Source organism: Misgurnus anguillicaudatus, chromosome 23 (assembly GCF_027580225.2).
Source record: "Misgurnus anguillicaudatus chromosome 23, ASM2758022v2, whole genome shotgun sequence".
Lineage (NCBI taxonomy): Eukaryota > Metazoa > Chordata > Actinopteri > Cypriniformes > Cobitidae > Misgurnus > Misgurnus anguillicaudatus.
In genome coordinates, this window is record NC_073359.2 from 2612581 (window position 1) to 2629884 (window position 17304).

Below are 17304 nucleotides of genomic sequence, written 5' to 3' on the forward strand. Positions count from 1 at the left end.
TCAGGTACATGATGTGTTCCCTAAGCTAATATCTCAGTTAAAATATTATTTTACATATGGCAGGTCACACACATTATACTTATACAGTGAAACATATCGAAACAAAGTCTTTGTTAAAGACCATCAGGTTGATTTCACAGTCAAATGATGCATTCGTCCCTTATAAACAATGGTTGCTCGGGCTACAGGTTTGTTCACTGAATGTTTGCTTTAAAAACCAGATGAACTGCAACATTCCCAGAAAAGCAAAACAAATATTTGACAGGAATGACAGCAGCATTACTCGGTACAAAGGTTCATGTTAAAACATTTATAACAACACAATCAGTGATAGTTTTGGGACAATTAACCCACTAAATGCGTTGTCCTAAAAACATACATACGGTATGTTTTTTTTATTGGAACACTATTGTGTTACTTTTAATCCCTTTTATTTATTTTAACACAAAATCAACACAATATGATACATAACATGTTCAAATAACACAAAATAAAAATGACCACGCAGCATTTATTTAATTGCCTGATGGGCTTTACTGATATTGAAAGTTAAAATACATCATCTATAAAGTTTAATCAGATCCTGTTACACTAACCAATTTAACTTACCTGTTATAAGGTTTCCTCCCTGGTGGCATGAAGTAAAGCATCAGAACAACACTGGTCTATATATATTTAAAGGTTTCTCCACCTGTGTTGGGAGTGCTCGACAGTGATTGGCTGCATGTAAATGATTGACAGACCTGGAGACAACCTTGTGATCAAAGTGAAAGTATGCAAACGTCATTCAAGGAAGTATGCAAAAAATGTCAACTCTTTATGGTCTTGTGCATTTAGATGACATCATTGCATTCATTTTTATATGCACCTAAACAGGGTGCGTTTCCCAACAGCATAATACATTAGTCAACTATTCGAATCATGACTAGCTAGTTAGTTTATCCAGCAGTGCATTGTACTATTAAGCAACGAGATACGTCTTTGAATGGGAATCGTTGGTCTGTGACCTGCTATTAAACACAAATATAGAGAGAGATAGACAAAGTTTGACTATAACAAATAATAAATAATAAAATTGACTATAACACCAATATATAAAGCAAAACTTTCAGCATAAAAACATTATTGTAGATTTACTGTAAACTGGTATAGCAGGATCACTGTCTTGAAGACTAATATTTATTGTTCATTGGTTAACTTTTCAAAAAATTTCAGCATATGTTTCTTAAATATTCTGGACCTTGAGAGTTGCATCTCAGACAAAGTAAACTCTATGGACTGCAAAGTGTCTTAATAATAATAATAATAATAATAATATGTTTATTTTTTATACAATACAAATAAGAAGACAAATATACAGGCCAGCTGCTTATTATGACAGACAAACAAGCAGCAGGTAGATGAAGTCAAGCAAACACTGATCAACATAAATCAAAGAAAACAAATAACCTTTTTGTCAAAACATACATTTAGATGAATTATAGAAATAAAGTAAAGATGAACAGTGTTGAACAGAGAAAACGGAGTTATTCATTGAGCATAGTGAATAGATGAGTTTTAAGTTGTTTTTTAAAGGTCTGGAGGTTGTCGGACGCACAAAGATTAGGTGGCAGCTTATTCCATGTCGTAGCGCCTGCAACACTAAAATCATCTTCAAAGCTTTAAGAGATGTACACACGTAATGCATTAATACTGAAACTCTGGGCTGGGCATTTGACAAACAGTGAGCATAAAGTCTCATTGTGATCTTGTGCAGGTGCTTTAATCGTTAATAAAAGGTTTTGTTGGTTTTGTAACCTCACACATGAAATATATTGTCCATTTATGAGTCCCTTTGGATAACAGGGTGTGCTAAATAAATCAATGTAATAGGCTATTCTTAAATTGAATGATTGTCTCTTGTTTGTACATCTTGACATGATATTAGCATATCATATTTTACAAACCTCAAAAATTGTTGTTATTGGTTCAACTCGATACACATTTTAAGCAGGATTCAAGTTGGTGAGTCAGTGGTCAGTAAGTATGTACATATGGTAAATTCTAGGAACCCTCCATCATTTAGTATTGGTGAAATAGTTCTGATGATCTAAACAAACATTAAACCAGTTAAACAGTAAACATTAAACAGTAGGTGGCTCGATGCACTCATAACACTGTAGGAGCAGCTAAACGCACTCATTGTATGTACATATGAAAGTGTTTTATACTTAAGAGCTTATGAAATGATTATGAAGAGCTGTTTGAAATGTCTAGACACACTTACATCAACTGAACTCCTGCTTTTGACCTGCTTCATCTCTCAAAATGTTTAATATAATAACATTTAATGTTGCTTATAACACGGGTCTGTTGAATGCTGTATTCTGATTGCTTGAGAAATGTTCCATGGGTATGCATTATTTTTCGATAACCGCACACCTAACTTTTCAAATGTCTGAAAACTAGGCACCAGATGTTTGCATAAACACCTTGGGTGTGCATTATTTTCTTATAATTCAATGGCCCGTCGTCAATTATTCCTTACTTATACCACCATGTATAAAGAATGAACTGTTTGTAAAGCTGAACTTCCTTTGATAATCACTAGAGGTCACAATGTTGTGATTGTTGATTGACAACAGGCACTTGAAGCCCTATTTTAACAATCTGAGCTGTTTTGAAGTTGTATTTGAGAATAGTTATTTTGCTGAATTACTGCTCAATCAGTAAATTTACAAATTCAGTGATCACCCCTTGATGGGGTAGAGGGCCAGTTCTATTTACAATGAAATCTGTCAAGACTTCATTTTTAAACTTTGTATTACCTTGCAGGCATGTATATGCTTATGATGAAACAAAGTGTTTATTTACGTTTGTATATGATATAGTTTATATAAATTTCTCTATTGTCTAAATAATTCCAATAAATTCTTGTAAATTCCCACAAATTCCTGTTAAGTTTCCAAATTGGAATATTTTTCAAAATTCCCCAGATTAAGGAACGTTTCTGCCCCTTTGCAACCCTAGTACATAAACATACAAAACAGAAAGGTTATTTCTGCCAAATTAATTAAATGATAGAAAAAATCGAAAAATATGTCCCACATTTTAAAATTAAATGATAAAATAAAAATTAAAACATTAAAAAAAAAACATTTTTAAGGTTATAAGTAACGCATCTTTCCTGCCAAACTGAAAAACAAAAATGCAATTGATGATTTGACATTTAATTTTCAATACAATCTTGAGGCAAGACTGCCAATATTAAAATTAAAAGACAAACTTGAAAAGGAATCTTTAAATAACATTTTTAAAGGTATTTAATTAATGCCCAAGCAATAACAGTGACAAAATTAAAATGTAAAGTTCAGTTTTAATTTTATGTTCTCTTTTATTTATTGGTTTTCATTTTCGTTTTCATTTTTAACTTGTATGCAAATTTTATTTTAATCAGTGGGTGGGATTTACTTGCTCAAGAAATGAGGATTGGCTGAAGCAGTGTTGCCAACTTAGCGACTTTATTGCTACATTTAGTGACTTCTAGACCGATTTAGACAAACATTTGTGTCACTTGTACTTCATGTATTTTCACATACTTAATACGTTTTTATACAGGTGTTTTTTAGTTATTTTACAAAGATAAACTGGATTTTAAAATAATATTACTGTATAAATACAGAGCAATTTAATATAGTTTAAAATAACTAATAAAAGCCGTATATTTACAGGGATTGACCTGAAAAGTAGTTGTATTTAATGTATTTTCACATAATTTATCTGTTTTTCTACAGTTTTATAACAATTATTAACAGTAATATTCTATAATTTAATGAATTAGGACTGTAAAAGATTCTCTGTATTTTTACGTTTTTTGTATGTAATTTTGAAAAACATTTTTTTTACCGTAATTTGACGGAATTTCTCTGGCAACTTTGCTGCCAGAGATTTACCGTTTTTTTACGGATTTTTTTTTACAGTGTACCGTTCCACGAGTGCCAGGTCTTGCTGTTCCCAAATGTGTGTATCTCTCATCGTCTACACACTGTGCATGGATCTGAGCAGTGAGCAACACCCACACTGCACGAGCTGACACATCACGAGACCCGCATGAATTGTTTACATTTGAAAGGAGGAACAAACATTAAGTTGCTGGTCCGCTGTAATGTATGTGCGTAATATCACACATCTGATCTGGTGAGGCGTCAGTCAAACGAGCTGCAGACATACACAGCGACAGTTGGTTCTTCTTTTGTAATGTAAGCAATGCATGTTGATCTCATATTGATGCGTCAGCTTGTACAATGTAAATATTGCTCACTGCTCAGATGTAGACGATGAGAGAGACACACATTTCACCAGGACAACAAGACCCGACACTTGTGGGCCAGTACAAGCGACACAGTAGCCCATCTGTACAGAGGATTGACTTAATGGGTCACTAAATGTAACAATAAAGTCGCTAAGTTGGCAACACTGCTTCAGCCAATCCCAATTTCTTGAGCAAGTAAACCCCGCCCACTGATTAACATCAAATTTGCATAAAAGTTGAAAATGAAAACCAATAAATAAATAAAAAAAAACATAAAATTAAAACTGAACTTTACATTAATTTTGACACTATTACTGCTTGGGCATGAATTAAAAGCCTTTATAAAATGTATTTACAGATTATTTTTCAAGTTCATCAATTGCATTTTATTTTTAATTTTGGCAGGAAAGATGCATTATTATAAAACATTATTTAATGTTTTAGTATTTATTTTATCATTTATTTTCAAATTTGGGAAATATTTTGCGATTTTAATTGATCATTTAATTAATAACTTTAAAACTTCCATAAACCAGATGTCGGGAAAATTTTAAAACCCTCTTCAGAGATATTTCTTCAGATACCTAAAACGAAAGACATTAAAAATAAAATGAACCATGTTGACAAACAAACCAAATCACTTTAGATGATCTGATCATGCCAAGATGGGCTTGGTGGGCACTTGTGGCCTAAAAGCAGACTTTTATTTTAAAGGTTGTCATGGCAGACAGGAAGCTCATGTCCACTGCTCTGTGTGTGTTTATGACGTGTAGTGCGTGTGTTTCTACTCACCAGGTTGGGTTAATGCAGAGGTCACATTTTGAGTATCCATTACCATACATTCACCATTATGACACTTACTTAAGTGAAACAACATTAGAGACCACACAAATGCTAACAGCCCTGCGACAAAACTATTTAATCTGATTCTACAAACTGGAAACTTTCCTGAGACCTTGAGTACGGGTTTAGTACACACACTATAATAAAATTAAGACAAATTTGACCACAGTAACTACATCAAAGTACATCCGTTCATGTGAACAGCAATAGCTGACAGGCGTAGCTTAACAGCTCTGTAAGGATCCTGAGAGATTTTTTTTGGTTGTCTGAGTAAAATGAGCGCACTCACATGTCTCTATGACACTGTGTTGCAGATATCCATCTGGGTATTTTATAATGGCAATCTAAGGGATTGGTTGCTAAAGTGCCCAAAATGGTTGCTAGACTGAACTTACACTTACCCATTGTGGAGTAAATTTTTAAAAAGTCTACCATCATCTTCAAATGTTGTAACTCACATATTTCTACGATATCCTTGCTTGGATCTACTGTATGACCTGTCAAAGTTCTTCGCAATGTTAAATCTATGAGATTTTCTCCTCTCTGGAAATTTTGGGTGGCTCTTAAACCCCAGGGGTACAATGTAGACCTTATGCTGGTTTGATGCTGGTTTAGCTGGTGGTCACCAGCATACCAGCACCAAAACACAACATATGCTGGTCTTGCTGGTATGACCAGCATGGGATTCTTGTGCTAATGCTGGTTTAGCTGCTAATGCTGGTGCTGATGCTGGTTTAGCTGGTGTTCACTAGCAAACCAGCACCAAAACACAACATATGCTGGTCTTGCTGGTAAAGTTCGGCGCAATGTTAAGTCTGGGGCATACACACCAAACGCGAGTTCAAAGATTTGCATGAGTAGATGACATACAAAGTCAATGCAAAGGCGCGATCAGACGCGTTCTCGTGCGGGGCGATGTGAATGACGCGCATTGGGCAACGCGGTTGCCGTGAAAACACGTGCTATTAGTGCCAAACGAAAAATATTTAACTCAAGCGAAAAATCTAGAGCGAGTAACGCGATGCCCCACGTTTGGCGTGTACGTAACATAAGGGGTTCTTTGTGTTTCTTCGCCCCCCGTTCAGAAATCCTGCACCGATCGCTTATAAAAGTTTAATTGTTCCAAAGCAGCTTTCCATTAATAAAATGTGCATAAATGCGAGCAGCACTAAATAAGTATGAGCATTGCAATAATGACAGTGATGCTTTGCATAAATGCAAGCACGACTAAAAATAGCCCAGGAGGTGAAACTCTACTTGAAAACTTTTTCCTGTTTTGTGTGAACATTTCAGTCTCATAAAAGAGAGGAAGTTAAACTCACATTCAATTTCTTTCCTACAGTTTTTGATGTTCAGTCCTATTTGAAAAACAACAACTCAAAACTTAAGACAATTTTAACACCAGATATATTTTATTTTGATAAATTGAAATATGAAGAAGTATTGTTCTGATCAATGCAGTTATCACTTCATCCATACAAAAAAAACTTGCATAGACATTCATTTGACAACTTGTCAATCAAAAGCAGAAATTATCAACTTATATAGACACATCACTTAGCATTTTGTCAAGCTAGTTAAAGTTGGGTTAACAAGTAGATACTTACATCAAGTAACAGAAACTCTGTCAACCAATCATGAGTAGCTATATGACTACCGTGCAACATAAAAGTTTACCATGCAGATGTTGTGGTTTTACAAATATGCATGTATAATCTGAAGTTTATTTCAATATGAGACATCTAATGGATTCGAATGTATGTTAATATCACAATTAATAATTTAGTTGTTATTACCTATGCAAACATAAATTGTGGTCAGTTGTTCCATGAAGCACGAGGTGCTAAAATCATAAGAAAGCTGTTTACTACAACTGAATGTGTGAGGTTTCAGGTGATCTTGTGCTCACAGTTTTGTCAGCTTCAAAGCAGTGCTGTGGGCTTTTATAAAGCTGAAACCTTTTACACAGTTTTAAAAAGTCCACTTCTGCATATATAGTAAAAGATGAAAAGTGAAAGTATAGCTGTTGTTTTATGTTTTAAATAATATTAAAAACATGAAAAAAAAATGATTGAAGTTGCTGAAGTAATACTGTACTGCATTTGACGCATCTACAGGTCACCTTCTAAATTTGTGAACATTATCCAAATGTTTCATTTCCATCAGTAAAAACCTTTAAAACACAACAGTGAAAGCAAAGACCTGAAAACCTACAACACAATCTGCTCTTTGATTTTGCTGTACTGTTTATAAGTTACTTTGTTTGGTCTTTCTGTTGGTTAAGCAAAGTTTGCTGTCTGTTACTATATAATAAATGTTAGTCTATTTCAATTAAAGCATATTTTTGTATCCAAATAACAATATGTTTGTGCTTAATGTAGTCTAGTGACAAGGGCTTGTAACCCAAAGATTGCCGGTATGATTCTCAAGATCAACAGGCAACCATTGCATGCATTGACTGAGGTGCCCCCCTGAGCGAGTATCAACATTTTTTAGTTAACAGTTACATCACTTTATTTTTTCATACCGTGTATAGTAATATCACAGAAGGATCTGGTAGTTACTCATAGTAATAACAAATAAATCTTTCCTTTATTATGTAATATATACAATTTATAGTAAAAAATTTATTCCAGACCTGTTAGTCGATTTAACGTCTCTGTAGTTTGCCTCTTATGAATAATTAAATATGAAGCTAGTATAAAATAAATTCATAAATAAACTTTAGGAGTAAATCTTATGCTGTGGCCTTAGATTAAATACATAGGGGTGGTTTCCCGGACAGGGTTTAGTTTAATCCAGGGCCTTAGTTTAATTAGGAAATATAGTTTTAACAAACATGGCTTGCTAAAACATTACTTGTGTGCATTTCGAGGCAAAACAAAGGGAAATGATGTATTTTAAGTGTGTCAGTGCAAGCTGTTTTCATTTTGGACAGCTCTTACATTTATTTTAGTCTAGGACTAGTCTAATCCCTGTCCGGGAAACCGCCCTCTAAAGTTGTCAGGTTTTTGCAGATCTAAAGCTTAACCACATCAGGTGGAGGAAGTCAAGCTTGCTCTGGCCACATTGTACTCACTATTTTCAAATTTTCCCATCTACACTTGACCACCATCTTAAAAATAGACCGGAGTATACGTATGCATTTCCTTATTAATTCATTTTTATTCTTTCCCCACCCATTTTTTTTAAACTTGCATGTTAGCGCCAGCATATTTTTTATGATTTTCACAAAGTTTAATGCCTTTCAGAAAATGTTCTTATTTAAATATATAAATAAACAATATATCAAATGACAGAACAAACCCGCTGCTTTCAAATTTGTTTTTATCTTTTTATCACCTCTCAAACCCCTAATTTCATCAGAATCAAGCATTTGAGGCTGCCATGTTATAACAAAAATAACAGATACTATAAATGCATAGCAATAGGCTCACGGACGGATCCGTAATGGGTCCGCTCCGAAGTCTGCAGCTCCGGTCTTACAAATTAAAACTTACAAATTTCGCAACTTCGGTAACACTTTACTTGAAGGGGTGTTCATAAGACTGACATGACACCTACCTTCATAATCATAACATGACACGTGTCATGAACATAAAAAAAAGATTTTATGCACATTTAGGACAATTTTTATTAAAGGGACATTCCACTTTTTTTTGAAAATATGCTCATTTTCCAGCTCCCCTAGTTCAACATTTCATTCTTACCGTTTTGAAATCCATTCAGCTGATTTACCGGTCTGGCGCTAGCACTTTTAACATAGCTTAGCACAATCCATTGAATCTGATTAGACCATTAGCATCGAGCTAAAAAATAACCAAAGAGTTTCAATATTTTTCCTATTTAAAAGTTAATTTTTTTGTAGTTACATCATATACTAAGACCGGCGGAAAATTAAAAGTTGCAATTTTCTAGGCTGATATGGCTATACTCTCAATCTGGCGTAATAATCAAGCACTTTGCTGATGTAACATCACTACCCACTGCTCGAAAATAGTCCCCTGCTATTGAAAATAACCAAGGGGACTATTTTTGATCAGCTAAATGGATTCCAAAACAGTAATAATAAAATGTTTAACTATAGGGGAGCTGGAAAATGAGCATATTTTCAAAAAAAGTGGAATGTCTCTTTAAGTGTCATTCACTCAATTATGTCATTTGAATGCAAAGATGACATTGTTTGAAATGTCTTCGTTATGTCAACTTGACATTACCAAGACAACATAACTTCTAAATAAATCTTTTTATACATCAAAAACTGACAAATAACACAACTTGTTCTTCCTCACACAGAGGGTTCTAAAATTTTCTGACATAGAAGAAAAAAACTAACAAAATTTTATTATTAATTAATTTAATTAACATTAACGTTTTTGCAGTGATATGGACGAAACGCTGCATGGATTAACTCATTATTGTACTGTTTTCATTTTATTTTAGGTGAATTTGTCTTATGCAATAAAAAATATAATTTTATCAATTTTAATTATTATTATTATTGGAATTTTTTTCTCTAACACCTGGAGAAAAACTAAAAAAAAGACTTTATGAAGAATATTCATGACACTGTTACAAAACTACTTGACAGAGTATTAACACTTAATGACAAATTTAATTTGTACCACTGTAGTTGAGGTCAAGAGAAATATTTATGACACTTTTATAAATCTATTTGATAGAGTATTAACACTTAATGACATTTAAATGACAAGTTTCACTGGTATCACTTGTAAAAAATGATCAGACACAATTATAATGGCCTCATGACAGCCAAGTGATGACTGTTTACAACCCAGAAGAATTTAAAGTATGGTGTTTTGTGTTTGTGTGAATGACACTATGCACGAACCATTAGTCTAGTAGCCAACTAGGTGAACCCTGAAATGTTGAGTACAACAAAGCTCCACTGCAGAAATGTGAAGCACGGGTCCCCAGCACACAGAAACTACCGGATGCCAACCCGCACATGCTGAGCAACTTGCACAATTTGCATAATTAGCAATATTAGCTTAATCGCCCATTTTGACCACATATTTTGCACTAAATGGCCAGTTTCTACAATATGTGAGTGGTTTTAGAGGTTTTAGATGATGCTGACTTCACTTCTGGCACTTTCAGACTTCAAAGAGCCAATTTTACTACAAATTTTGATTTATTTATTAAAATTTTTATTACTTTCAATCATAATTTTAGGTTATTTTATGGTAAATAAAATAATCTAACATTTCAGAATCATGAGTGCACTTATAAATGTTGATTCATTGTTTACAGGGTATAGTGAGGCTGAATCCCCTCCTGACACTTTTGAAAATTCAAAATAGCTTTTTGGATAAACAATGAATCTTTGTTAGGCTGAATGTTATGCATTTCTGGATGAAAAAGCAATGCGGGTATTTGACATAACTTGGATCCTGGAACTGTATGATACATAGTAATCGGGTAAACTAAAACTTCGCCAGACGCAAGAGTTAAAACTGAGTCTGGGCAACCCAACTCGCCAACGCAAGGCTAACCAAGAGGGCTTCACCTCTGCACCAAGGCAAACATGTAAATATACAACATATACATGCCATACAAGACAGGCCCCGCAAGTCACTAGGGCCATGCCGGAATGGCAGATGTGCTTTCCAGCTTGGTCCGCAAGTCGCAAAATCAAACGAGGACCCAGTTAAAACTCCGCCAATCGGAGACGGGAGGCTAACCAAGCGGGCCTTACCTCCGCACCACACAACGCACACACTGGCTCCCACCTTCAGGCCAGCTGCTATGCCTCACAATTAATAAAAAGGCAGCCTCATCATCTTCACTAGTCTCTTCTGTTCTGTCATCATCTTCTCCAGACCCTTCATCTCTTTCTTTGTGTTCTTGGTGTTGTGCAAGTATGTTGCAGTATATACCATCATTGCCTTTGCAGGAACAATAACTGGTACAGCCCAGACCTGCAGCTACACAGCTGCACTTTGCTGATGTACAAGGTTTCAACACAGCTTTGAAACCACAGCTGACAACATCTAACAAAGCAGGAGGAGCAACTGGACTTGAATCCTGTGTAAGCATAAGCAGTTCCTCTCCCCTACTGAAAAATCCAGCTAAGACCAGCATAAGCTGGTAGCTGGTTTAAGGTGGTTTGCGCTGGTCCTCCCAACCTTACAAAGCTGGTCATGCTGGTGGGCCAGCTGGTCTTCCAGCCTGACCAGCTAAGTCCAGCTAGACCAGCTTAAAACATGACCAAAACACAGCTAGACCAGCTTGCTACACCAGCAAAACCAGCTTCCTACACCAGCAAAACCAGCTAGAACCAAGCTGGAGACCAACTAAAACCAGCTTACCAGCTTATGCTGGTCTTAGCTGGATTTTTCAGTAGGGTCCTTCCTTTAGACCCATCTTCTTGTCCCATCCAAACAAGTTGATATCCACAACCGGTGGATCAGGCTGGTCAGCTGATTTTTATAGTAGCACCTGTAGGTGGGCACGTCTTCCATGAAGGCGCATACGTTCTGTAGGAGGTAGTGCTTTCACTGCTGGGGGCCTTTTGCGCTTTCGGTAAATTTCATACGGGCTCCATCCAAGGTTACAGAGTTCCTCTGATTGTAAAGATATTTTAAAGTCGCTATTTTTGCCACTGCATGGTGCAAACAGACACTTCTTTTCTGACATTTCGACTTGATCAAAACGTTTCTCTTTGTTTTGAAAGTACTTAAAGGACAAGTTCGGTATTTTACACCCAAAGCCCTGTTTTCAGATTGTTTATGATGAAATAGTGAAATAGCATCTTTTGCAGCGATTTTTGTGTGAGCATATAAGTGAACACCCCTGACCACTCGCTGAGTTTCACGTCGTGGTAAACGAAAGTTTAATGCATTTTAGAAAGGACTGTTCCAGTGCACCATTAAACCCATTGTAGAGGTGTGAGGTGAAACACAAACACCCAAAAATTCTCAGGGCAGCCGCATATGTCGAAATTTCAGCCAAAACCGTTCTATTTCATCATAAACAATCTGAAAACAGTGCTCCAAGTGCAAAACACCCAACTTGTCCCTTAAACCTAGATCCGAATGGTTAAATTAATACTACACGACAACTTGAGAAAGCAGCAAGAACACTGAATATCAAATGTTTTTAATCCATTCCAGATTATTTAATTTAAAAAAAGAAGAATAATTTTTTTTTTAATAATGGTAACTAATTTTTGAACACCAGATTCACTCACAAAACGGATCTGAATAGAAATTCACAATGTACTAAACAAAACTGTCATTATAACTCATTATAACCTTTTATCTTAATGTGAAAACAAAAATGATATAAGAATATAAAAATATCGGCAAGGATAATTTTGACTGTAAAAATAGACTATGCTCCTTTGCTTTACAACATACTTATTGTATATACAACAGCTCACTGCAACAGCTTATTTGCATAAAAACATGACCAGACCTCAAGAAATGTAAACATATTGAGGTTATCAACATTCACATCAAAGAGCATGAGTTCTTGTGATTCTGAAATGTGAGAATATAGTGTTTACCATAAAAATAACCCAAAATTTTGTTCGGAATTAATAAAAAAGTGTCTAAATTAATCCAAATCTGTTATAGAATTACCATTTTGAAGTCTGAAAGTGGCAGAAATGAAATCAGAATCCTCCAAAACCTCTAAAACCACCCACACACTGCAGAAATTGGCCACACAGTGCAAAACATGTGACCAAAATGGACAACCAAGCCAACATTGCTAACTATGCCAACCATGCAAATTGCTCAACACATGCAAATCAGCATCCGGCAGCCCCTGCACGCTGGGGACCCACACTTCCCATTCATGCAATAAAACTTTGGTGTACTCAACATTTCCGGGTTCACAATGGGGCTCTATGGGCTGGCTACTAGACTACATCTTTATATCTTTATATATGATCTACTGTATTGAAAGGCCACTTGTAATGAAGTGTGATTCAGCATGTAGACATCCATTTTACCAACTGTTTTATGATGGTAATCTGTAAAGCAGATTTATAATAACATACAAATACTGCAACATTGTTTACATGTTTCCTGTGTTTTTAAGGTGACAACCACAGCTGTCAGTTTTTCATCGTAAAAGCTGCAGAATATCTTACAGCAGGAACACTAACGTTAAAAACAGCATTTTACAGTTCAATGCATTTTTATTCCGTTATACTTTATAAAATTTAGCTTGTGGTTTTTGCTGTTGTCTAGTCAGCAACTAAAGAGATAAAAATGCTAATTTAAAAATGTCAATACATTATAGTATGAATTGAAATCCAAAAGAAATATTAAAATTAGTTAGATTATACAATAATGTAAGCATTAATGATCCTGTACTGTACAATATGAGATCATTAATATTCTTGTGCTCTTGATCTTGACAGCTTTAGAGCAGAATATGTGCTGTTGTCTTTGCTAGGACGGGGTTTTTTACGTAGTTTGGAAAAGTCCATCGTCGCATACTGAAAGATCAACAAGGAATCATTACTAAAATTCAGCTGATGACTATTAATTCAAATTTCACACAGTAATCCATCTCACAGCGCATTGGTGGCCTAAAAGTTTAGCAATAATTCACACTAATTATCAATAATTTCTGTAATGATATTACTGTTTTTACCTGTAGTTGGTCTTGAGCCTGATCTGTAACTTGTGTCTGCTGTTGATCTGTGTTATGAAGTTGTTCTGAACTGTTTTTAGATCTGATCCAACATCCATTTTTAGTAACACAAACTTTTATTAGTCCTAAAAATAATACAGAGAAATTTTAATTATATTGCTGTAAAACCATAAAATGTGCATGACTTTTATAAATTATAATTTTATGTATGAAAAAACTGTATCCATGTTTTATTGTTTTTATTGCTTTTCATAATTTTAATAATTTCCTTAATTATTATTGTTGAATATTTAAAAGTATAAAATTTCCATGTACTGTAAGCTCTCGTTCAATATGACATTCATAAATTCATGAAAATAAAAATAAATCCAAAAGGCTGTCATATCATACCAGTTTAAGGTTATTATACTTTCTTAGATCATATTATTTTAATAAATAAATGTATTATAAAAGATAAATACCCAATAGCCAAAATCATGAATAATTTTTTTTACTTAATTACAACAACTTTTTATTACTGTATAAGTACTCACCTATGACTATAATGAATAAAACAAAAATTATCAGAGCAGATATAAGGCTGAACGTCTTCCATTCTGTACAGTTTTGCTCGGTCACTGGATCATGTGTGTGATTATTACATTCAGTTAACTCAGTCGGTTGAGTTGGCTCTGTAAAAAAGTTTTTTATATTTGAGCACAATATCTTCAAATAAGATCTTAAAGTTAAGCCTTATTTATAAGTTATAAGTCAGTAAAAACTAAAGAAGTGAATCACTAATGTTAATAATCACATGTATTAATATGTTTAGATCAATAAATGAGCAAATGTACTTACCGATGATGTGCAGTCTTGTGCTGTTACTGAGTTTTGGAGATCCTGTGCCTGTGTTCATGCAGTAATAAACTCCTAACTCATCTACAGTAATATTATATATCACCAGACCATGTTTAGACTCTACTGAATATTTGTTTTTAAATGTTTTATTTAAGTAAAAAGGTAAAGGTTGGTTTGAGAATGAGCGCAGTATCACTGTATGAGAATCTGATTGTTTCAGTAAAATCCAATAAACTTCATTTGAGTCCAGATCACAGTTTATAGTCACATTTTGTCCCAAATCTGTTAGTTGATCTAAAGACACTGCAGCGTGACACAACATTAACACATCTAAAAGAAAAAAACACAGAAAAACTAAATTAAATACCTTTAGATTACAAAAACATTAAAATTCATAACCTGTAATAAACTCACAAATCTGCAGCTGAATAATCCTCATGTTGATGTTTGGCTCAAACAGATTGAATATGAAAACCGCTTCTTTCACACAACATTTAAGATGAACTGATGCAGACGTCTGAAAGACTCAAAGACTGTCCGTGTAATGTAAAGGAAGTCAGTTTTTAAATCAATTTAATCATGTCAAGCAATAAATGCAAAACAAAATCATGTAGCCTTTTTTTTTTGTTTGTTGAGAAAACACACTACTAATATTGTCACTATTCATCTAAAAAACAAAATTGTGCAGGTTTGAGATCCCCTAGCTGTGTGAATGAGTTTTAAAAGTCTCACTTATATCAACAGTTACAGGAAGCACCTTAAAGTCATAGATTAGAAACTGTGTGTCACATACATCTGCTGTGTGCATATAGTCAAGCTCAGTTTTTTATGATCATATAGTGGACTATTTAAAGGCATAGCCACATTGCAGTGTTTGAAATCGTAGTGGAAAATTTTGAGCGCACTAATTTAATCCTGTGATGTACCACAATAACAAATGTGCATCTGATGTACACCCACAGCTATAGCCACTACCCATCTACTGTGAGGTTCACCGCAAATTAATTCCTGAAGCTTAACTTAAGATGACATTGCGGCTGTTTCGCTACACTTAGTGTCCTAATTTACCCACTTGTTTTTATTTACTTCTTCAAGTTTACTGTATTAGTCAAATAAAGAAGGAGGCTGTATCTGAAGTAGCCCCTTACACATATAGACGCTTTCATCGGACGCAAGTGTGGTGACATGATTACCGCGTCTGGTCCGAACTTTACTTCAGGTTTCTGTTTTTTTAATGATCTGACTAGTTGCTAAACTGAACTCTTGAACAAATACCTTGTCGAAAATAACAAATGTTTTGGTTTCCTATGTAATTTAAGTGTTGTTTTTTTCTTGTTAAATAAATAAACTACTTTAAAATGACTTTGTTGTAATTGATACTTAGCAAGTTTACCGGAAGTTACGTGTGTTCCACGAAAGCCGCTTGTTTATGTTGTTACTTCTGAAACCGTCTACAGACATTTCAAAATGATCTCACAGAAAGTCGTGTTATAGTCTTGCAAAATTGTATTAATTTATTTGTGTCTATGGCACGAAATTCAGCTTTTTTCATGCCTTGAGCAGGAATGTCTTTTTCGTGACACTTGTGTCGCTTGGGGTTGGGGTTACATTTGGGGTTTGGGTTAAGATATCTTAAAATGTAACTGAACTAATCCTAAGCCCAAGCGACAATTGTGAGAAATAGGAAAAAACAATACATAAAATGATAAGCGCACGGACACGAGAAACTATTTATAGAAATTCGTGTCACAAAAAAGACATTTGTGCTCAAGGCACGAAAAAAGCTGAATTTGTGCCATGGACATGAATAAATGAATAAAATTTTGTGTGACTATAACACGACTTTCCGTGTGATCAGTCTGGACATTTTGTTGTGACGTCCAACACTATTGTGGGCATTATCGAGTAAAAGTCACAGCGAATGAATTAACACATCTTAGCAAAACATAACGGCCAAAATGTACTGTCAGTGGTGGATGGCATTGTGGCAGTGCCCCCTTAAAGTTAGTCAGAGAAGAAAGGTACTTGTTAGCAAAAAGTAATACAGAATAAAATAATTTAGTCTTACTGTTTCACTGTTAGTCATATTATCATTTATTAGAAAAATAAAAACGTTGTTTTCCATTTATTATGTGTGTGTTTGGGGCGCCGGCCTAATGAGTGTGTATGTATTAGTAACCTGTTTAAAAGCATGTGATTTGAGGCTGAGCACTAATTGGCTCGTTTCAAATTGTCCTTGGGGCACTGCAGTCTTCGCCCCAAACCCATTTTTGTTGTAAGCAAATCAATGTTGTTTTTTTATGTTTTTGACTGCATGTGATTGGACCGTTCTCAGTGAGTCTTTCAACTGCTTAACACAGTGCTTCCCAATCCTGGTCCTCAAGGACCCCCTTCCAAAAAGTTTTTGATGTCAGCTTTCTTCCAAAATGGTAAACATGTCTCCCTAACAAGCTGATGAGTTAAATCAGGTGTGTTAAATAAGGAGACATCTAAAACGTTTTGAGAGGGGGTCCTCGAGGGCCAGGATTAGGAAGCACTGGTTTAGCAGATAGTCATTTAACTGATTGTTACAGAAAAATATCTTGAGATGAAAGAAAATATGGAAAATCCTTACAAAATCACACTTTTACAAGCCGTTCAGTTGAAAAATAAAAGGATTAAGGAGCTTGGACCAGATTGACCCAACTTGTAGATTCAGCAGG

The 17304-nt window shown here is 34.7% G+C and overlaps 1 protein-coding gene and 1 long non-coding RNA gene across 2 annotated transcripts in view; both read right to left on the reverse strand.

Moving 5' to 3' along the window:
* LOC129454137 (uncharacterized) overlaps positions 1-667 on the reverse strand; it is a 37803-nt gene extending 37136 nt beyond the window's left edge. Inside the window, exon 1 of the long non-coding RNA XR_012365926.1 lies at positions 610-667. This is a non-coding gene — a long non-coding RNA (uncharacterized lncRNA). The remainder of the gene's footprint in view (positions 1-609) is intronic.
* Positions 1-15161, reverse strand: part of LOC129453110 (uncharacterized) — a 309370-nt gene extending 294209 nt beyond the window's left edge. The window contains exons 1-2 of the mRNA XM_073862167.1: positions 15017-15161; positions 14603-14932 (exon numbers count right to left, since the gene is read on the reverse strand). Of these exons, the coding sequence (XP_073718268.1) occupies positions 14603-14932; positions 15017-15041 (355 nt within the window). The 5' untranslated portion in view covers positions 15042-15161. The remainder of the gene's footprint in view (positions 1-14602; positions 14933-15016) is intronic.
* Positions 15162-17304: the final 2143 nt, after the last annotated feature.